Source organism: Marmota monax, unplaced genomic scaffold, assembly GCF_021218885.2.
Source record: "Marmota monax isolate L192 unplaced genomic scaffold, Marmota_monax_Labrador192_F-V1.1 WCK01_AAM20220418_F8-fsc00014, whole genome shotgun sequence".
Lineage (NCBI taxonomy): Eukaryota > Metazoa > Chordata > Mammalia > Rodentia > Sciuridae > Marmota > Marmota monax.
The window spans coordinates 10,529,055-10,551,569 of NW_026695222.1; the positions used below are offsets into that span (position 1 = coordinate 10,529,055).

Consider the following 22,515-nt stretch of genomic DNA (forward strand, 5'->3'; position numbering starts at 1 on the left):
CACAATAATCTCTCCATCTCAAGATCCTTAACTCCATACATCGGAAAAGATCCTTTTGTTATATAAGCTAAGATTCATAGTTTCCAGGAATCAGGACCTGGATTTCTTTGGAAATCTGTATTAATCTTACCCAACTCCACTTTTTCCTCCTTACCCCCTGCTTTCCCATCCTTGCCAAATTAAATTCATCTTACTCACAAAATATATTCACTTCATCTCTCCAATTCCAAAAGAAATAGATGGAGGAAGGAAGGAATCACCATCCTGAGCTATTTTGAAATCCAACCAGCCAAATCCATTAGATTGCAAAGGCCTGAGAATAATCCTTTGAATCCTTGGTTCACCCTCTTTGTCTACAGATCCACCCTCCAGGACTGTAGTCCTGCCTTTGGAAATTATCCTTTCTTTTCCTTGAAGGGTAGTTCATACTCTAGCTGAGTGGATTTTTTATTTTTTATTTTAGATATATACATGACAGGGCTGGGGATGTGGCTCAGGGGTAGAGTGTTTGTCTAGCATTTACAAGATGTGGGGTTCAATCTCAGCATGACACATACACACAAAAGATTGCTATATAAATGATAGTAGAGTGTATTTTGACATACATACATACATACATTGTGTATAACTTCCCATCCTTGTTGTTTTATATGATGTGGAGTTACACTGGTCATGTATTCATGTGTATGAACATAAGAAAGTTATGTCTAATTCATTCTCCTGTCTTTCCTATTCCTATCCCCCAGCCCTTCCCTTCCCTTCATTCCCCTTTGTCTAATTCTATCCCTCCCACCATTGTATGTTAGCATCTACATATCAGAGAGGACATTCAGCCTTTTTTTTTTTTTGCAGGGGGGGATTGGCTTATTTCACTTAGCATGATAGTCTCCAGTTCCATCCATTTACCAGCAAATGCTATAATTTCATTCTTTTTTATGGATGAGTAATATGCCATTGTGTATATGTACCACATTTTCTTTATCCACTCATTTATTGATGGGTACCTAGGTTGGTTTCATAGCTTAGCTATTGTGAATTGAGCTGGTATAAGCACTGATATGGCATTGTCATTACAGTATGATGATTTTAAGTCCTTTGGGTATAAACTGAGGAGTGAGATAGCTGGGTCAAATGGTGGTTCCATCCAGAGGAATTTCCACACTGCTTTCCAGAATGATTTCACCAACTTGTAGTCTCTCAAGCAAGGTATGAGTGTATCTTTCCCCCCATATCCTGGTCAACATTTATTGTTACTTGTATTCTTGATAATTGCCACTCTGACTGGAGTGAAATGAAATCTCAGTGTAGTTTTAATTTGCATTTCTTTAATTGCTAAAGGTGTTGAATGTTGAACACTTTTTTATATATTTTCTGACCGCTCATATTTCTATTTCGGTGAGCTGCCCATTCAGTTCCTTTGCTCATCTATTGATTGGGTAATTTGGTTTTTTTGGTGTTAAGTGTTTTGAGTTCTTTGTACATCCTGGAGATAAATGCTCTATCTGAGGTGCAGGTGGCAAAGATTTTCTCCTATTCTGTAGACTCTCTATTTACATTCTTGATTGCTTTATTTGCTGTGAAGAAGCTTTTCAGTTTGATACCATCCCATTTATTAATTCTTGATTTTACTTCTTGAACTTTAGGAGTCTTGTTTAGGAAGTTAGTTCCTAAGCCAACATGATGGAGAGTTGGGCCTACATTTTCTTCCAGTAGGTGCAGGGTCTCTGATCTAATTTCTAGGTCCTTGATCCACCTTGAGTTGAGTTTTGTGCCAGGTGAGAGATAGAGGTTCAATTTCATTTGGCTACATATAGATTTCCAGTTTTCCCAGCACCATTTTTTGAAGAGGTTATTTTTTCTCTGATGTATGTTTATGGTGCCTTTGTCTGTTACAAGATGACTGAATTGATGTGGGTTTGACTCTGTGTCTTCTATTCTGTTCCATTGGTGTTCATGTATGTTTTTGTGCCAATACCATGCCACTTTTGTTACTAGAGCTCTGTAGTAGAGTTTAAGATCTGGTTTTGTGATGCCTCCTGCTTCACTCTTGTTGCTAAGGATTAGTTTGGCTATTCTGGGCCTCTTATTTTTCCAAATGAAATTCATGACTGCTTTTCTATTTCTATGAAGAACATCATTGGAATTTTAATAGAAGTTGCATTAAATCTGCATCCAGCTTAGTAGATTTTTATCAGCCTGTTTTCTGCCTATAAATTCTGGGAGGTCAAAGCTTTCCTCTACCTTGTCTTCACTTTGGCCCTTTTTTGCCAGAAAAGCTGGCAGCATTTCTCCTGATATGACATTCTCAAAACCCTTACAGGTCTTCCATGTACGCCATGGGAATTCCCTCTATTAGACAAAAGGGTTTTATAATGTCTTTACTGGATACTCCTGCTCTATTCCTGGCTTCTGCTGGGATGATTGAGGGGGTCTATGAGTCACATGCTTATTCTTTGTGAATGAATATTCAGTTATTCAATACTACAGAAGCACTAGCAGAAGGTTATCCAGCTTCACATTTCGCTTTCTTTTTAGAGAAGTCTTCCATCACAGTGAATCTAAGCATCTTTTGCAATGTGGATAGACTGAGAATTTCTAAAAATCATCATCAAGTCCTGGTTCTTTTTTCGCCTATCAGCTCTTACCTCAATTTATCTCTTCCTTCTCATGCTTTACCCTAAGCAGCATGATAGATCTTAAATATCCTCGGCTAAACATCCAAAGTCATTGCCCATAAGTTCAACTTTCCATACAACTGTAGGACACAATTCAGCTGAGTTTTCTGTTGCTGTATAACAAGGATCATCCTTCCTCCAGTTTCTCAAATCATATTCCTCATTTACCAGTTGTGTGTTTGATTAGGAGTTGAAGGAATATAACCAGAGAAAACAAACTTGTGTAAGACATTTATAATATACAGCAAGAGCAATGTGCTTGAAGAATGGAGATCATTGAGAACAATAGCCCATTTAAAAATAAATAATTTCAAGTGGTTTTTTTCCTTGACTTTTGATGAGTTGCTGATACTGCTCAGTTGTTTGTTTGAGGATTCAATGCCAAATTTGAAGTGACTGTGAAATGAACTTCTGAATATTCTGTGTGGAACAAATATGGGCGAGAATATTTTCAAAGAAATTGCAAAGGCACCAATTCAATACAACCTGAGGGGGAATCTACTATGATGTGCAAATACATGTGATAATGTTCAGATTATGTGCGGAGCAGAAAAAAAAACTTAGGTGGACAAATTTGCAAAGCTTACAAAATTTTAGGTATTTACAGCCTATGTTTATTCATTGTACTGTTCATCAGCAGGGAATTTTTAGGAAACATTTTAATCTATTATCTGCAATTGAATCAGTTGTGTCAATGGTGAACTTCATTTGTTCTTGTGCTTGTTTCTAATTTGTAAATTTTTGTCAGAAATAAAAACTGAACACCTTGACTTATTCTATTACAGAGCAGTTCAACAGCTCAGCAGTAACTTTGAACCTCTATTATGTAAACATTATCACCTTCCCCCAAAGAATTACATTTTTCTCACTGGCAGATTTTATTACAAAAATGATACATTATTATTTTTATTACCAAATTTTGGATTTTGTCAATAAAAAACTTTATAGACATTTATTTCTCTCTTGTTGTATAAATAGCTTTATAATAGTCTTGGTTTTGCCCTTTGGCCTCAGTCTTACTCTGCTTTCTGTTGCTATAACAGAATTCCCAAGATTGGAAAATTTGTAAAGAATAGAGGTTTATTTTTGCTCACAGTTCTGGAGGCTGAGAGTTCCAGGATAGGTCATCTGCATCTGAAGAGGACCTCATGCTGCTTCAACTCATGGTAGAAATTGGAAGAGCCAGCAGGTGCATTTGGAAGAGACAAAACAGAAGGGACAGACTTCCTTTACAGCAAGCCTCTCTTGCAGTGACTGATCCAATCCTGCAAGTGTGAGAATGAACTTGCTCCCATGAGAATTAACCCAATCTCATGAGAGAATGGCATTAATTCACTTTAATGACCTAATCACCTCTTAAAGTCCCAACTTCCAACAAACAACATTTAACCTTTGCAACTTGCAAAACCTAAGATATGTACAATTGGGCCTTTACAGAAAAATTAGTTGGCCTTTGATATAGATGATGCTCCCACCTCATGGTGTTGTTATAAGGATTAAATACATGCTTCATGCAATGCCTGTAGCAAAGTAGACATTCCAAATACCTCGGCTACCCTCTTCACTGGTAAGTGTTTTGTCACTTTGGGGATTATCAGGGTCCTTGGCACCTCACTTTGGGATTGTCAATATCCTTGTTTCATTTCTTTGTCTTTCCCTTCTTCTTTCTGGCCAAATTAGTGAGGAGTTTTGGTAGAATTTCAACAAATCCAGAGAGAAGGAAAAGCAAATTAAAATTATACCCTATCTGTCTTATATATTAAAAAAATAAAAGATCTGGGTTACAAATAGACTGAAGTGAGTCTGGAGATACATCAGCAGCTATAATCCACAGCACCTCTCCTGTTAGATGTATTGAGGGACTAGAATCTATTGCCCTTCCTTATATTCCATGTTGCCTGGGATTGCTCCTCCTTTTCTTAAAAAAATGAGTTAATTAATGAGTGAAGAATTTAAAATAGATGTAGTGCTTAATGATTCCACTTGTGTGAAAGTGATCAATATGCTTGTGTGCACCAAATGTAATAAAAGACTTCTCTAAATTGGCTTCAGATATCTACTAGTTCTTGGTTCAGTGGCAACAGGAAAAGCTGAGCCCATGGTCAAGCCTCTCCCACTACCACCTTACTGTGACTTTGGCCAGACACCATAGATCTGCATACCTAGCCACATTCACGCCTGAACAGGCTCTTCTGGGAGGAAACACGGGTGAAATGCTGGCCAAGGTGGAGCCTGTGCAGATTTGTTATGTGGGCTGGTACAGTATTTTTTTTAACTTGAATTAATGGCTGTAATAAAATAGAGAATTTCAAATAAGCATTCAGATTTCTGTGAAGATCTGGAAGGTCTGGTAATATCAGGCTCATGTTTCTGATAGTAACTATTGACTGGAGATAAGCACCAGCTGCCCTTGACGTGGTCAGGGCTCATGCTTAACAAACTCACAGATATACCTTACTGTGGAGTAAGCACTTCACAAAAAAAAATCACATTAAATATTAATAACAACCCTGAAACAAACACTAGCAGTATTTCCATCTTACATGCAATGAACCTGCAGAGCTAAATAACTTCCTCAAGATCACCCAGCTGGCAAATGACAGAGTTGGCTCTATATTCTATTCTCAAAATCAGAGGGCTGGCAAATATTTTCTGAAGAGGGCAGGGTAATAAAAATGTTAGGCTTTGTGGGACAGATAGTTTTTGCAGTAATGACTCAATTCTGCTATTTTAATAAGAAAACAAACATAGGCTAAATGTAAGCAAATGAATGTAACTGTGTTCCAATAAAACTTTATTTACAAAAACAAGTGGTGATCTGGATTTGGTCCATAGGCTACAATTTACCAACCCCTCAGCTATGCAGTGCTGCCCACCTTATTCATTTATGTCACCTGCCTGACCCTTGTAGACATTTGATCTGGTCCAAACCCTAAGTCCCTCCCTGTATAACTGGATTTCTGTGAAGTAATGGTCTAGTTTGAGCATTGACTATAAACTACGTATTCTCCTCCAGACACTGGGTATAAAGCCAACAGAAAGGAAACAAAAACATGCCCTCATGGGGCTTATGCCCTGGTAGGGGAGAAGGCAACCCACAAGATAAATGAGGAAAAGGTGTGTTACAGGGCAACAAGAGCTAAAATTAGCCAAAGCAATATGTTTGTGTGTGTGTGTACGTGTGTGTGTGTGTTTATGAGACATTTTAGTTAGGAGCTCCAGGAAAGGGCTCATTGAGAACATGACCTTTGAGTCAAGACCTAGAGCAAATAAAAGATGGTTATGAAAATATCTTCAAGAAGACTGTTCCAGCCATTGGTGGGTTTTGATTGAAAGAGCGAGAGGAAGAAGATGGTGGTCATGTTTCCTTCGAGTGCCATTTTCAGGTCACTTCCCCTGTGATCAGGATATAGGCTGTCAGAGCTTCTCAAGGCAGCAGATGAGGCAAAAGGGGCCCAGGTGGGGTGGGACAGGGATAGCACAGGACTACTCACTGGTATCCCTCTTGGGCACAGGTGGGCAGCCTGTGAATCCCTGGTGTTCGTGTCCAGGCCCAGCCCTCCTACTCTTGTTCAGGAAGAGGTCAACTGAGGTTTCTCCAGGTGGTTCTTCCTTCAGCCTGGCATCACAGCCTTCTCTAGTTCAGTATGTGCCTTCTGTTCTAGACTGACACCCCTTCCTTCTTGTGAACCCCTGTTTGACCAGATCATGCTCTGCTAGAACATTCCTGCAAACACCTTTTCTGGGCTCCCCCAACCATAGGCCCTTATCTAAGTGAGTCCCTTATAAACAGAGAAGTCCCAGATTGGCCTTTCTCAACGTGTGTTTTTTTATAAGTTGGTAGTCAGGGCTGACACCGGAGTGAGGTGTGTGAGGTCCCAGGATGCACAATTTGAGGAGATACTTTCTGTCAGGGTTGCATCAGTGTAGTGCAGGGCCCCACTCACCTGTATCACCCTGCTTTCAGCTTGGGGTGACTGTTCATTAAGTGGGAGCAATAGCTACTATGTTATCATATGGCATAATTCCTGAGGAGTGCACATTGAGCATTTTTAAGTGAGAAGGTGGCAGACAGAAGGGGCAGAGTGTTCCAAACTGCTTTAATCCCAGAGCTCCTTTTTACAGAGTAGGCAGAGCCCTTTGTTTTCAGAGGGTCACACAGTTGGAAAGACAGCAGTAGATGCACACTATTTCTCTATCTACCTCCTTCTACAACTATTGATCTTTTAACACAATATTCAGTCTCCTAAACTAGTTTGACTCATACCCGAACCCACAGTGCTGGCCAGTGCTCTTCAGACTGGGGGGGGGGCCCCAGTCAAGAGTCTCAATCAAGATCAACTGCCACTGCTTCACATCTGGATGGCACTTACACATTTACAGTCATTTCATCTTCTGAATATGCCCCATTACTTTTCTTATGGTAGAGTAATCCCAGGTGGTAGATTATTCAGTGTTAAAAGGTTGCCATGGTCCCATCCAGTATGGTAGTCATTAGCCACGTGTGTTTATTTAAATTAAAATTAATTACTATGAAATAAAATTAGAAATTCGGTTTCCCAGTTTCTCATTTCAAGCACTCAACAATCATGGGTGGCTGGTGGCTACCATATTGGATAGCACAGACATAAAACATGTCTATCTTTATGGAAAACTCTAGGGAAAAGCCCTGATGATTTGCCCAAAGCTCCATGGCCTTTTGCAAGTGGACCTGAAACCAGAACCTGAATGCTGAGCCAGACCCTGCCTGGGGAGGGGAGCCGCTCCCATGCAACAAAGACTGTGCACCTGAATGGGCCGCAGTCAAAGGAGGGTGGGAGGGACATGATGGTGTAGGCCACGGGCAGGAGGCTGAGGAAGAGCACCAGCAGCAGCAGGCCCATGTAGAAGTTGTTGGATCGGGAGGCTTTGAACACACGTTCATGGGGGACATTGCTGCTCATCACTGCCCAGCACTGGAAGTACATGGAGGTCAGCAGCCGCAGGACATTAATGCCCACCAGTCCCGGTGCATAGAAGGAGCCCATCCTGGAAGGGCAAAAACCAGACACCTGGTTGGCCTGGTAGCAGGAAAGGTCGAAAAGCTGATAGAGGAAATGGGATGGAAGGGTTAGGGGCATGAGACCAAGCCGTTTCCCTGCAGGTTACAACTGTCCCATCCAGTATGGTGGTCCCAGTGGCAGGGGCTTCCCATTTAATGAGGGCATTTATCACCAAGCCATAGCCACCCTGTCCACAGGAAAGGGAAGACACTCTGAGCATTGCTGGCTTGGGCTCTGATCAGAACTGGATCAGATCAGATCTTATCAGGCCTCTCCACCAAGCATCCTGTCACCAAGGTCTCCATTAACGGCATTGCGGTAGGACAATGGTTTGCAGGTGCCCTTAGCACCGCAGAAAGCCTTTGGCTGAAGTTACGTAGCCTCCTCTCACTTTCTTTCCAGAGGAAAGTTCTTTATTTCATTTACCTCTTCCCTCCTATCCTTCCTTCTCCCTTCCCTTTTTCTCCTCCTTCCTTTCCTCTTTCCTTTCTCCTTTCTTCTACCCAGTACTTTCTTCTCTCTCCCTCTCTCCTCTTTCTCTCCATCTTTGCTTTCATGGTAGCACTTGGATGAGCCAGAAACCATCCTGGTTCTCATCCCGTCCTGCCCTCTATTTTTCATGTGAAAGAAGGAAGCTCAGAGAGCTAAGATGACTTGTCCACCTTCCCCCAAGTTAGCTGTGTGACAAAGCCTGGGATTCTAGTGGGTTTTTTTTTTTTTTTTTGGCTTCCCAAATTAGGTGATCCTCAGATGAAATGAATAACTTACCAGATCATTCCTTGGTTGAAGATCAAACCCAGTACATTTCCACTAATATCAAACTCAGCATATGAGGGCTAGAGAGAGAGAGAGAGAGAGAGAGAGAGAGAGAGAAACATGTTAGATGGTATCAGCCAGATGCTATTATCAGCCAACTGATGAAACCAAAGTCACTCCATCTCACAGAACCAGCTTTGGTAACAGGAGAAGAAGCTTAGTTTTAGGACTCTGTTTCATTAACATGTTTCAAACTTTAAAAAAAAAAAGTTTTGAAGTTTCTCTAAGCTGAAACATTTTTTTTTCAATTAAAAATATGATAGTTTCTGCCGTTTAGGCTGACACTGTGTTCTTGGAAGTATTTTAGCCCCTAAAAGAACATTTTATCAAAGCTTTAACCAGAAATTTACCTTGATGTTATAATCAAATGTAAATGTTACAGTAATGAGATACAAATAATTAATTGAGGATTCAAATAAAAAAGACGGCTTTAAAACAATCAAAAACAAAAAAAAAAAAAAGAAAAAGAAAAAAATGTTCTTCTAACTCTCCTTTCTCCTCATTTTCTTTCAGGCTGAAAGAAGTTTGTAGGAACAAAAAGCTTGGACTAACTGAGGTTTTCAGGTTGACTGATTTCCACAATTTTGGTGATTTTTCTAGTATTTGGAAGACTCAGAAGTTATTGAGCACTTAGGAGCCAGGAGTCCTCAGGAAGCATACTTTTACCCATGTCCCAATTTGTCTTCCAGAAACGAAAATTAAAAGGACAAGAATAAGAAAAGAAAGAATGAGAAGTTAGAAAAGAGATAAGAAAGTTCAGGAAAACATGGATCAGAAGAGGAAAGATTCATAACCCAAATACCTTAGGGTTAAATCTTCAGAATTTAAATTTCAATATTTTAAAATATTTTTAAACTTATCTACTGGGCTTTGTGCCCTGCTTCGGAAAATCTTCTGTACCCCCAAGATTATAAGTGAATATATGCTTTCTTTTAGAAATCTACAACTTCATTTTTTTGATGTTTAAAACTTTTATTCACTTCAATTATTTTATCTAGGTAAAATGAGTAAGAGATATAGTCCTCTGCCCACCCCTAGTTCAATTTTATATAATCCTTCTTTATCCCACTGATTTGAAAGACTCTCTTAACCTCAACAAAAGCCCCACAGAGAGTATATTTTTCTGGACTTTCTATTCTGTTTCATCAATAAGTAAGTCTATTCCCTGATACCCAGTTTTAGTTATTATAGCTTCATACTATGTTTTAATATAATGGTAGGTCCAGTTACTTTTATTCTGCATTCCAAAAATTTTTCCTAGATATTCCCACATGTTTATTTTTTGAAGAAACTTGAGTATAACTTTGGGTCTTCTTGAATTTTTAAATTAATATGAAGACATCTGGGCAATATTTTATCTTCCTATCAAAGAGATCATCTTCTTGGAGGATGAAGTCTTTTCATCCTGTTCTCAGACAAGATTATGAAATTTTCCTTACCACTGAGGGGGTAAGGAAATAAGCTTGTTTAAAACTGGTGGGGAATATATAATGAATTAAAATAAACTAAAAAAAGAAACAATGAAACTAACCTCTCAACAAACCCATCATTAACATAAAAAATAAAATAAATAAAAAATTTAAAACAAACAAACAAAAAAACTGGTGGGAAAGCCAGGCGCCATGGTGCACACTTGTAATCCCAGTAGCTCAGGAGGCTGAGGCAGGAGGATCACAAGTTCAAATCCAGCCTCAGCAAATAGCTGAGGCTCTAAACAACTTGGAGAGAACCTGTCTCAAAATAAAAAATTTTTAAAAGGACTAGGGATGTGGCTCAGTGGTTCAATTCCTGGTACCAAAAACAATGATAAATAAATTAAACCAGCAGTGGACTAAAATAAAAAAAAATATGATAGATGGGCTGGGATTATGGCTCAGCGGTAGAGCGCTTGCCTAGCACGGGAGGGACCCAAGTTCGATCCTCAGCACCACATAAAAATAAAGGCATTGGGTTGTGTCCATCTACACCTAAAAAGTAAATATTTTTAAAAATATGATAGAAATCTGCACCCTTACCCCTGCTAGGCACCCTGCTGCAAACCAGGATGAAGGTTACATAGGTAATCAGGATATGGAGACTCTCACAGAGCTCAATTAAGGGAGAGCCCCGCTCCCAACACCAGTGAGTAATGGGTGGGCTAATGAGGTGTAGAAGAGACATGCACAGGAAAAATGAGCAGGCCAGAGGTTCTGCCAGGTCAGAGAAGGTCACTGTGGAGAGGAAACGGCACATGTTTAGAATGAGCAGTTTGCTAGGTAAGTGGGGAAGAAGAGAATCCTAGGTGGAAGGAATGAGTCACAAGAGGTTTCTCAAAGCATAATCCAGATGGTTATTGAGTTTTTGGTGTGTTCTAGGATTTTGTAAAACATTCATATCCATCCTAGGGATTTCAGTCTTCCTAAGAGTTGACGCTCTGTGGGCATTTCTTTCCTCCCTCCCTCCCTCCCTCCCTCCCTCCCTTCCTCCCTCCCTCCCCACCCCCCATTTGTTTTTATAATGAAGCTGAAAATTTATTGTCTAGTGGTGTCATAACCATCCTCACATGCCGGTATGAAAAACCCACGGTGCAGGTATTTCTTAACCAATCATTTGCTCAGCACTAAAGTGTAAGGCCCACCTTTTCCCAAGGCAGAATGCCTCCATTTCCTGGATAAGATCACATTGGGAAAGAGCAGAGTTGCTTCTATGAAGGCAAAAAGGACCCTTAAAAGAGATACAGATTGTGGGGCTGGGGTTGTGGCTCATAGAATGCTTGCCTAGCATGTGCGAGGTGCTGGGTTTGATCCTCAGCACCAGAAAAATAAATAAGTAAAATAAAGGTATTGTATCCAACTACAACTAAAAAGAAATTACGAGAGAGAGAGAGAGAGAGAGAGAGAGAGAGAGAGAGAGAGAGAGAGAGAGAGAGAGATACAGGGGCTGGGGCTGTAGCTCAGCGGCAGGGCACTTGCCTAGCCTGCGTGAAGTGCTGGGTTCGATCCTCAGTACTACATAAAAATAGACAAAATATAGGTGTTCTATCTATCCACAACTACAAAAAAATAATTTAAAAAAAGATCAAATACTACACCACTTCACAGAGCAGACACTTGCATTAAGCAAAGAAAGAAATGAAATGCACAAGAATATATCTGGCTGTAAGTGCCAAAGAGGACGATGATTGAAGCAACTTTATGTGGAGTGTCTATAAAATAGTAACCTACAAATCCAGCCTCCAGATCCCAGCACCAGCAGTAATTCATAAACCGGACAAAACAAGCCCGTAGGAAGTCCCCCAGCAGGATGGTGATGTATGTTACCAGCATGTCGGACACTGTCAGCCTCATGAATTCCTGCAAGAAGGAACACAGAAAAAGGGAGTGGTCAGGGTTTGACCTTGCCCTCCCCTCCCAATCAACCGTAGCCATACATACTCACCCCTACCCATCAGAATCCACCTCTGTGGTCTTCTGATTCTTCCTGGTAGAGAGGTGGTGCAGAGAAAGGACCTCATGCTCTGGAGATTGCTTAATTTTAGTCCCAGCTCTATAAATGACCAGTTGTATGACTTTGGAATAATCTTGAAACCCCTTGAACTTGATCATGATATCACTCTTGCAGGGAGGCTTGCTGACTGTGTGCATATTGCCTGGTACATGGACAATACCTCGTGCGCCATAATTATCATCAGTAAAACCTGAAGGCTCCTGACTTGTTTCCCCCATCTGCTCTGAGATGCCAGCTGTTCCCCACTAGGACTGAACATGACCATCAATCACCAGGAACAGGAGATGAATTTTTTTTTTCCATTTCCTATTAATTTTTTTTCTTGGTTTTTGGAGAAAACAAAATGAAGAGGAACCAAAAGCAACAGAACTAAGCTTTCTCTACTTTTGTTGGGTATATGTCATTTACTAACTTTTTTATTTTTTTTTTTTGGAAAAATTGAAAGGATCCACCCCAACACAATGTTTAAGATAGCAAATAGGTTTGGAGTTCTTGGGGTGCAGAGGTCTACCCTCCAAGTGATTAAGGAACTCCTGCTGGATGGACAGTGGATGTGTTTTCAGGGTTTTTCCTCAATTGAAACATCAAGAAAGGAACAAAGAACTGAGAATAGTCACCTTTTCAGAGAGCATAACTACTCACAATGCCCACAGCTGTCTCCCAGCAAGAACCCCGGGGCACATCTGCAGGGTGCAGGGGTGGCCGGGGGACACTGTCATTCCAACCCGAGGAGTTGTAGTAGTTAAACAGAGTCCAGTGAGTGATGTTCTTTATTGTCTCTTCATTAGAAAGCTAGAACAGAAGATGGAGATATGGGACTGGAAGGAGCCAGGGATGGTCCAACTGTTTCTGCAGGAATCACACATAAAGCCAGCAGATGCCACAACCCTGCCAACAAATCCCTGAGGGCCTTTGCAAAAATTCTCTCCCCAGCCCTGCAATCTACCCAGGAAAGGGAGCAATTGGCTGAAGTCCTCAGGTCTTCTCCTCTAAGTTTGCATCCATCTATCCATCCATCTATTCATCCATCCATTCATTCTTTTTTGAGAATGATTTATTCAAGGTCTATTCTTGGCATATAAGATAGTGATGACAGGAATGACCAAGACAGATAGGTCTTCCCTCTGAAAGTTTACAGTCTAGTAAATGACAGATGAAAATGGCGAGACACAGAAGACTTCCTAGAGACAGTGTCATCAGGGACTAATTCAGTCAACTAGTTAAACATGGGAGAAGGGTGAAGAGAGAGACAAGAGAGCATTGTGCCCGTGGAGACAAAATGAGGTTCAGGAGGGAGGAGCAGTCTCCTGGGTTGGAAAGGAAGCCAGAGATGAGGGTAGAGGGACAGATAAGGGCCAGAGCCGGTCATTACCATGCTTAGAACCTTCCAGCAGTTTACCATTAGCCTCAGGTGGAAGAAGGGTAAAAGGGGTGCCATTTACCATGTGGCCCTCTTGGCTCCCACTCTAATTTTTTTACTTCTTTCTCTCCACTCATTGTTTAGCCGTCCTGCAGTTTCCTGTTGGCACTGGCTCCTCCTCTGTTTTACCCAATGTTTGCTATGATTTGTCTGATGGAGATGCTCCTTGGGACCCAGAGAAAGTTTTCCACAGCTTATATCACTCTGTTCTGTCCCTTCATCTGTTATTATTACAAGACTGTACTTTCTGAGGGAAGCCCTGTTTTTATTGTCCATTTCTCTGTCACTATTACCTCATATGCCCAGAATAAATCGTGAGTAAATTATTCTCAAAGAAAAAAAAAAAAAGAATGGGAGCTGGGATTGTAGCTCAGTGGCAGAGAGCTTGCCTCGCATGCATGAGACCTTGGATTTGATCCTCAGCATCACATAAAAATAAACAAATAAAAATAAAGATATTGTGTCCAACTACATCTAAAAAAAAATAAAAGAATGAATGTGGGCTGGGGTTGTAGCTCAGTGGTAGAGTGCTTACATGTGTGAGGCCCTGGGTTCAATCCCCATCACCATATAAAACTAATTAAACAAAATAAAGGTATTGTGTCCCTCTACAACTAAAAATATTTTTTAAAAAAGGATGAATGTACAGATGGCTGGATGGAGCCCTCCTCTGTGTGCACTGACATGCTTCTCTGGCTTTGAAGTACATCCCCTAGTGTGCTGTAATGGATGAGCTGTCTCCTGGCCCAGAGCATGAATGCACTTAGAACAGGACTGCTTCTTGCTCTCTGCCGTGCCCCAGGGCCTCACACACTGGTAAGCATTGATGAGCGGTTCAGTTAACCATGCCATATCATCGCAACGGACAGTGACTTGGCTATGGATCACTATGGAAGCTATAAAGCAACATGGGAAAGGATACAGATAAAACACTAAAGGTATTATGCAAATGACAGTAGTAAAATGTTAATAATCACAGTCCTTGAGTCACAGACTGGGTAGACATTTTTCTTCATTTTCTGTTTTTAAACTTCCAACATTTAACTAATATAAATTATGCATCTTGAAATTATTGTATTAAAAAAGGAAATGTGGTGGATTCCTGATATTGGGGGAGTTCGTTTACCTTGAGGTGGACGTCATCCATCAGGGCCAAGAGAAATGTGTAGAGGTTTCCCAGGAAGAGGGCAAAGATGCGTCCCAGCTGCCACTTCAGTCCAATGCGTGGGTGGTAATTCTCCAGGGCAGCAATGGTTTCAAACAGAGGGGGACAAAACATCCCAAGCAAGGACATTACAATCTCTACCTGAGAAATCGGGAGAGTGAGTCTGGGTTACAGTGTCATCAACATGACTTTCTTGGCCACCATACTTGCACCTCCATGGCCTTCTCATCTCCCTGCTGTCCCCCCCCTGCACCTGGGGATCCCCTGGTGTATCTATGAATTTCTATATGACCCTGAGCCGTCAGCATATGCCTGCACATCATAACTGACCCTTAGTTGGTTGCTGTAATGATTGTCACTGTTTATCAATAACAAACAAGATTTCTTGAAGAGAAAATATCCCACTGAACCCCACTAAGAGGTACAATTAATACAAGTTAATCAAAACTAAACTAATATTATTAGCCATCAGGCAAATTTCAAATCAAAACTGCAATGAGATATCCTCTCACCCCATTTAGAATGGCTGTTATTTAAAAAAAATGCTGGTGAGAATGTGGAAAGAAAGACACTCATAAATTGTTGGTGAGAATGTAAATGAATACAGTCATTATGGAAACAATATATAAGTTTCCTCCCAAACTAAAAGTAGATCTACCATATGATCCAGTAATCCCACTTTTGGGTATATATCCAAACAAATGAAATCAGCACACCCAAGAGATGCCTGCATACCCAGCATTTACTGTAACACTTCATAATAGCTAAAATATGGAATCACCCTAGATGCCCATCAATGGATGAATGGATAAAGAAAATGTCACACACACACACACACACACACACACACACACACACACACAAATATCCTCTCAGCCTGAAGAAGAATGAAATTCTGTTATTTACAGGAAAATAAATGGAACTGAAAAACATTAAGTGAAATAAACCGGACCCAGAAAGATAAGTACTAATGTTTTCTGTCATATGTGGAAACTAAAAAACACCAACCTAAATGTAGACTAGTGATTACTAGCATTTGGGAAGGGGAGGGGTTGGGAGGACTGATAAAGGTGGGCTGGGTTGGACCAGTGCATGCCATACGCATGTGTTGAAATACTCCCATGAACCCCACTATATGTGCATTGTTATGGTTTGGATGTGAAGTGTCCCCAAAAGCTTGTGTGTGAGACAGTGCAAGAATGTTTAGAAGACAAATGATTGGGTTATGATAGCCTTAACTCAATCAGTGAATTAATTCCCAGATGGGATTAACTGAGTGGTGACTGAAGGCAGGTGGGATGTGGCTGGAGGAGGTGGGCACTGAGGGGGTCGTGCCTTTGGGGTATACATTTTGTATCTCCTGATCATCATGTGAGCCGCTTCCCTCTGCCACACCCTTCTGCCATGATGTTCTGCTCACCTTGAGCCCGGAGGAATGGAGCCGGCCTTCTATGGATTGAGACCTATGAAACCGTGAGCCTCTAAATAAACTTTTCCTCCCCTAAAATTGTTCTTGTCAGGTCTTTTAGTCAAAGCAGCAGAAAAAAATAAACTGACTAAAATAACAATTAAGGGTATTTCTTTTTCCCCATCCCTTCTTTTCATTGTCTCTCTCTCTCTGTCTCTCTTTCTCTCTCTCCCCCTCTCTCCCTCTCTCTCTCTGCTTCCTGGCTGTCATGAGTCGAGCAGCTCACTTTTGGGTGTCTATGCAAAGGAACTGAGATCATCACACCAGAGGATACTTGCTTCATGAAGGAGCAAATGAGTTCTGCTGGGTGGTGCCTGATGTTCTGCACAGGTTGGGGGTTGGGCAGGCATCACCATGGGGCCCTCATCTCAAGAGCATCAAAGACAGGAAACTCAGCTCACATAAGAGAACTGATGGTGGAGGCCAAGAGTACGGTTAATGTGGCATTTGGAGTTAGCCTTCTGGTTTCCAGCCCCAGTTGTTTATTATTTGTTGGCTTCATAACTTAGCAAAAGTTACAAAATTTACCTTGTTTCTTCATGAATAAAATGATGATGGCAGTTCTTGTGAGAATCATGAGATGATGTATGTAAATCTGCCACCCCAGAGGCTGGTAAATACTCAATTTTTGGCTCTAATTTAGGGAGGATCCTGACTAGTATAACTAGATCTGAGCACAGTGGGACATTCTTTTTGCAACTAAAACTCTTTACATAGTGGGAACAGTTCATCCAAGAATGGTTGACTAAACTGCAGGTTGGTCAACTCTTCTGGGATGTTCCTCACTCTTCCCCTCCGTGTTCGCACTGACCCGTGGCTTGGCTTCTCATCCCCTCCACACCTCATACCTGCTCCCGCAATTCTTCTCCCCTGGAGAGCCCTCACTGCACCACTGCCCTCTGTACATGGTCCCCTAATGCTCAGCCAAATTCCTGCCTTTAAACAAGATCCACCCCCACCTCTTCTGCTCTCGTGGATATTTCCACCTAGGACACATGTGTCACGCAAGCTATCTCATTGGATCACATCAATCCTGCCCGCTGTTCTTTGTGCTTTGGTTTATTCTTGTCAGGCCTCCTTCCTAAGGAAACTGCAATTCCCTTCAAGGCAGACTTTGTCATAGCTAAGTGATCCAGTGACAGCTTCATAGAAGGGATATTACCCCCTCCCTCTGATTCTGATCCTTAGCTCTCTCTCTCTTCCTACAGAGGAGCCTCCAGAGTTCTTGCCTTTCCCATCTCCTAAATCCTTTCTGGTCAGACACTAGCTTGCAACCCCCAAACCACTGTCAGGAATGCTCAGATGGATATCTGCTTACATAATCCATGGTGGATTTGAAGTAAGTTTATACACTCAGGAATGAGCTACCATAGAAAGACTTGGGGGTCCGACAGACTCTGGGTCCAAATCTTGATTCCTCTATTAACAGGCTGTGTGTCTTAACCTTTCCGAGCCTCAGATATTTCATGCAAAAACTAGAAATAATGATAGCTATCCTGTCAATATGCCATAAGGAAAAAAATAAAATGATATACGTATAGTGTCAGGCCCATTGTGGGTATTCTATCAAAAGTTTTCTCCTTTGTCCTTCTTCTGTCTCTCGTTTACTGAGCATGTACTATGCCGGAATCACATTGCTTAATCTGAATATACAACAAAGGATAAAAAAGTCACACTATCCCAAAAGGGCTTGAGGCAGATGTAAATAATTATGTGACTAGTTAATTATTACAAAAATAAAAAATGTTCCAAAGAGCAGGTACATAAAGTATACAATGCATAACATAAGCTCAAACCTGAAATTATTCAAGTGAGATGAGAGTGTGAGGAAGAGGTGTTTGGGTAGAACAAAAGGAACACCAGTGCAGTTGCTGCTTAGTGAAGGGAGGTGACCGCAGGGTGGCTGGGGAGGTAAGTCAGAGAAAGCCATTTAGGACATTTTTCCTGACAGTCAATGACAGTTTATATATATATATATATATATATATATATATATATATATATATATATATATTCATATTATATATATAAATAATATATATAATATTATAATATAATATATATAAATAATATATATAATATCATATATATAATAATATATATATAACTCCAATATATATATATTCATATTATACATATATATATTGGAGTTATGGGAAAATAATGATAGCCACAACATGACTTTTTTAATCTCCCTGAATTCCTATGTGAAAGAGGACAAAGCAGCTAATAATCAAAAACCCAGAAGCAACGAAAGTAGGTGACAGAGTGTTGCCATGAATCCTGAGGCACAAGTAGGTGTGAACGAACAGCTAATAGCCACAGAATCTGATGGAATGCTGGTGTCGGCATGAGAGGAAGCCAGGAGAAGCAAAGGGGCGGCCAATAGGTTGGGATGGGAGGATGTTAGAAGAGCCAATAGGCACTCCATGAAACCAGGGTGGAAAAATCTGAGAACAGCAGCTGAGCCATGAGGAACCCAGCTCGATCCAATGAGGGATGAGGGCAAGGTCAACTTTGGTTAATTTGGAAAAAGGCCACTTGAACTCTTGCAATTGACCAAACTCCCTTGCAGGACAGGGCCCAACATTAAGGAGAGTCTTCTGGGTATGGAACTGAAATTCAACGGACAGGAGGAAAATAGGGAGAAAGAAAAGGGAGGGCAGAGACAAAAAGAAAAAAATAAAGGTGAGAAAGGGGATAAAGTCCGGAATTCTCAGAGAGCAAGCCACCAAATCCACACAAACAATGGGAGTGGAAACTCTGTTAAGCTAGAAAAGGTATCCTGAACCATGTCTCACTAATTGCTCAGGGAAACTGATTTAATATAAAAACAAACAGAAGAAAAATATTTTGAGGTCAAAGGCCATGCAAAGTGGTAAGAAAAAAAGAGAAGATAACACACCATTAGGCATGAAAGCATACCAAAAAGTTATTTGTTCAAAGCAGTTTAAATTATACTCTAGCATTTAAAAACAAGCTGAAAAATGTTAAGAAGAGATACAGGTCATGAAATAATAACATAAATAAAAATCAGAAAAAAACAAAAGTGGAATGTCAGAATTAACAAAGAATTAGAAATGAAGGGAAAGGTCATGTTAAAAGTGAAGAATATAATTAAAAATCACAATAAATACATATGATAATAATGACATGGAGACAAAACATTAAAATAAGGAGAAATTTAAAAATTAAAAAAATAAAGAGTTTAAAAGAATTTGAGAGAAAATGATATACACTGGAGATAGACAAAGAAGATCCCAAATAAGCATAAAAGGAGTTCTCGAAGAAAATCCAAACAAGAGAACAGAACAAATTTTAAAAACCATACTTCAATTACTTGTTCTTTAAACTGAAAACAATATATGATCACTTAAAATTTTTATGGTTTTTACTGGTGCATCGTAATTATATATAATAGTGAGGTTTATTGTGACATATTCATACATGTACATAATTTGATCAGTAACATTCATCAATAGCATACCTCCCTCCCTCTTGATTTCCTCCTTGTATTCTATTGGTCTTTCTTCTATTTTCATGAGATTCTCTTTTTATTCCTGTTTTTCTCTCTAGCTTCTGCATATGAGAGAAAACATTTGACCCTTGCTTTCTTATTTCACTTAATATGATTCTCTTCGGTTCCATCCATTTACCAGCAAATGACAAAATTTCATCCTCATTTATGGCTGAGTACAACTTCATGTGTATATATACATATTGCCTTTATCCATTCATCTGTTGATGGACACCTAGGTTGGTTCCATAACTTGGCTATGGAATTGTGCTGCTATAGACATACTATATTGATAAGTATCAATATAGTATGGTGATTTTAGTTCTATCAAAGAATGGGATAGCTGGGTCAAACAGTGATCTCACCTATTTTTTAATTTGAAAAGAAAACTCTATCAATTCAGAATAAATAACACAAAGATATAATCTAGTAAAATTAATGGACTTTAAAGAATAAAAATAAAATCCTCTGGGTGTATAGACACGGGGAGGAGGTAATATAAAGGAAAGAAAATTAGAATATTATCAGAGTTCTTTTTCTACAGAAGTGCTTTTTGCCATAAGAATATGGAGTTACACATTTAAGACATTCAAGAAAATGTGATCCATGAATTTCATATCCAACAAAATTGGCTTTTAAGTATAAAGAGCTCAGACAATTATGAATGTGCAGAACTCAGGAAATGCTGTCTGCATGAATGTTTCCTGAGGATCTATTTAAGAACATTGTAATAATAAAGGGTTACCAGGGAGATGCAGATCAGTTTGGTGTGTAGCCTACAAGGTTCTCCCTTCCCCCTGGCTCTTGATAAGTCCCAGTGCAGAAACCTTGTCTCTTCAGCCTCTCTGGCCTGAACTGTCTCCACTCCCCCAGTTCATATGTTGAAGCTCTAACCCCCAGTGTGATAATGTTTGGAGACAGGTCTTTTAAGGAGATAATTAAGGTTTAACATTGTGAAGGACTATGCGTACAGGGGTAGGAAGACACTGTAGCTTTTTCAAACTACTACAGATGTCAAATTCTCAAAAGAGATTTATGAATTCCATATAAACCCAATAAAACCTTAATGTCTTTTATTGTGACTCTCCATGAGAGAACTCACTCTACTTCCTCCCTTTGTCTATACACCCAGAGGATTTTATTTTTATTCTTTAAATTCCATTAATTTTACTAGATTATAGAACTCACTCTACTCATTTGCCTTAGATATCAAGGCAAACTATAAACTCAGTATAGTATGTCAGTATGTTCTCAGTATAGAAAAGAGCCCACAATCACATTCATATGTTAATAGACATTTGATTTATGAAGTGTAGCACTGTAGAGCAGTGAGCAAAGGATCACCTTTTTCATAATTGGTGTTAGTACAACTGTCTATCCAGTTGATTGACACGATAATTAGAATCCACCTTTATCTAGTTACAGAGGTTTCAGCCCCCAAAGCCTAAAAGCAGGTGATTCTTTGCTTAAGATGTCCATGCTACTTCTGGAAAGTGATCTAATTCCACTTCTTAAAACAAGTTCTATAATCCAGACTTCTAGTAATTCTGCTGAAGAATGCAGGAACCAGTGATTCAAGTATTTGCCTTCAATATTCACTTCATTATTGTAATGTCCTTCTTACCTCATTCCTTTCATACCAGCTGACATTCTGCATTTTGGAGAATTCCTGGGATCGTTTCACCACAAAGTAAATGAGGTACCCACTTCCACACAAACAGCAGATGATGAGGAAGTTGGCCAGGACACGAAGAAATCTTGTCAAATGGATATTTTCTTCTTTGTTACTCTCTTGTTCATCCACTATAGATTCCTTAGTTGTATGAAAATGAGATATGAATAAAGTCAGGCCAGGAACCAAGGTTGTTGAGTCCCCGAGAAAACCAATTTTTGTATTTCCATAAATAAATATAAATAATACAGGGGGAATGATGTAATCCCCTGTGTCCTAAGTAGAATTAGTTATTTTCTTTATGAAAACATATTTTTAGCCAGGTGTGGTGCATATGCCTGTAATCCTGGTAGCTGGGGAGGCTGAGGCAACTACTAGGCTACTAGGCAGCTTCTCATTTATGCCATTATAGCATGAAAGCAACCACAGACGATGTACAAATAAATAGGCATGGATATGTCTCAACAAAAGAAAAAATTTTTCAAAAGTATACAGTAGATTGGATATGGCTCCCAGGTCATAGTTTTCCACATCAGTTTTTATCCATGAATATGGTATATTTCTCCATTTTTTAGGGTTTCTTAATTTCTTCAATAGTTTTGTACCTTTTTGGTCTATTGGTCTTGTATATTGTGTGTTGGGGTAAATTTATTCCTAGATATTTTAAGTTTTGGATACTATTGCAAATAGAATTTTTAAAATATTTTCTAGTGGGGCATGATGGTGCATGCCCGTACTCTCAGTGACTCGGGAGGCTGGAGGCAGGAGGATTGCAAGTCAAAGCCAGCCTCAGCAACTCAGTGAGGCCCTAAGCAACTTAGCATGACCCTGTCTCAAAATAAATAAATAAATAAATAAATAAATAAATAAATAAATAAAAACGGCTGGGGATGTGTCTCATTGGTTAAGTGCCCCTGAGTTCAGTCCCTGGTAACCTCCACACCAAATATTTTCTAATTGTCCTCTGTTAGTATATAAAAAATATAATTGATATTTGTTTACTAACCTTGTGTCATGTAACAGTAACTCTCTATGAAGACACAACTAGTAAGTGGTAAACCTAGAAGGAAAAATGAGTTTCTCCCAGACACCAAAGCCTCCTTGAGAGGAGACTTCCTACCAATTATCAGTGTCTGGTTGGTCACTTTATATGAACCATCATTCTGTAGCCCACCCCAAATCTGTTCTGTGAACAAACAGTGTGGTCATTTTGTGTGGACTGTAAGAAACATAGGGTTGATTTCTTGATTCCCA

At 39.9% G+C, this 22,515-nt stretch overlaps 1 protein-coding gene across 1 annotated transcript in view; it reads right to left on the reverse strand.

Moving 5' to 3' along the window:
* The window catches only part of Tmc2 (transmembrane channel like 2), a 70,949-nt gene that overhangs the window by 16,855 nt on the left and 31,579 nt on the right, over positions 1–22,515 (reverse strand). Inside the window, exons 10-15 of the mRNA XM_046432994.2 lie at positions 21,214–21,402; positions 14,566–14,745; positions 12,662–12,811; positions 11,737–11,865; positions 8,486–8,553; positions 7,464–7,703 (exon numbers count right to left, since the gene is read on the reverse strand). Coding sequence (XP_046288950.1) covers positions 7,464–7,703; positions 8,486–8,553; positions 11,737–11,865; positions 12,662–12,811; positions 14,566–14,745; positions 21,214–21,402 — 956 coding nt within the window. The remainder of the gene's footprint in view (positions 1–7,463; positions 7,704–8,485; positions 8,554–11,736; positions 11,866–12,661; positions 12,812–14,565; positions 14,746–21,213; positions 21,403–22,515) is intronic.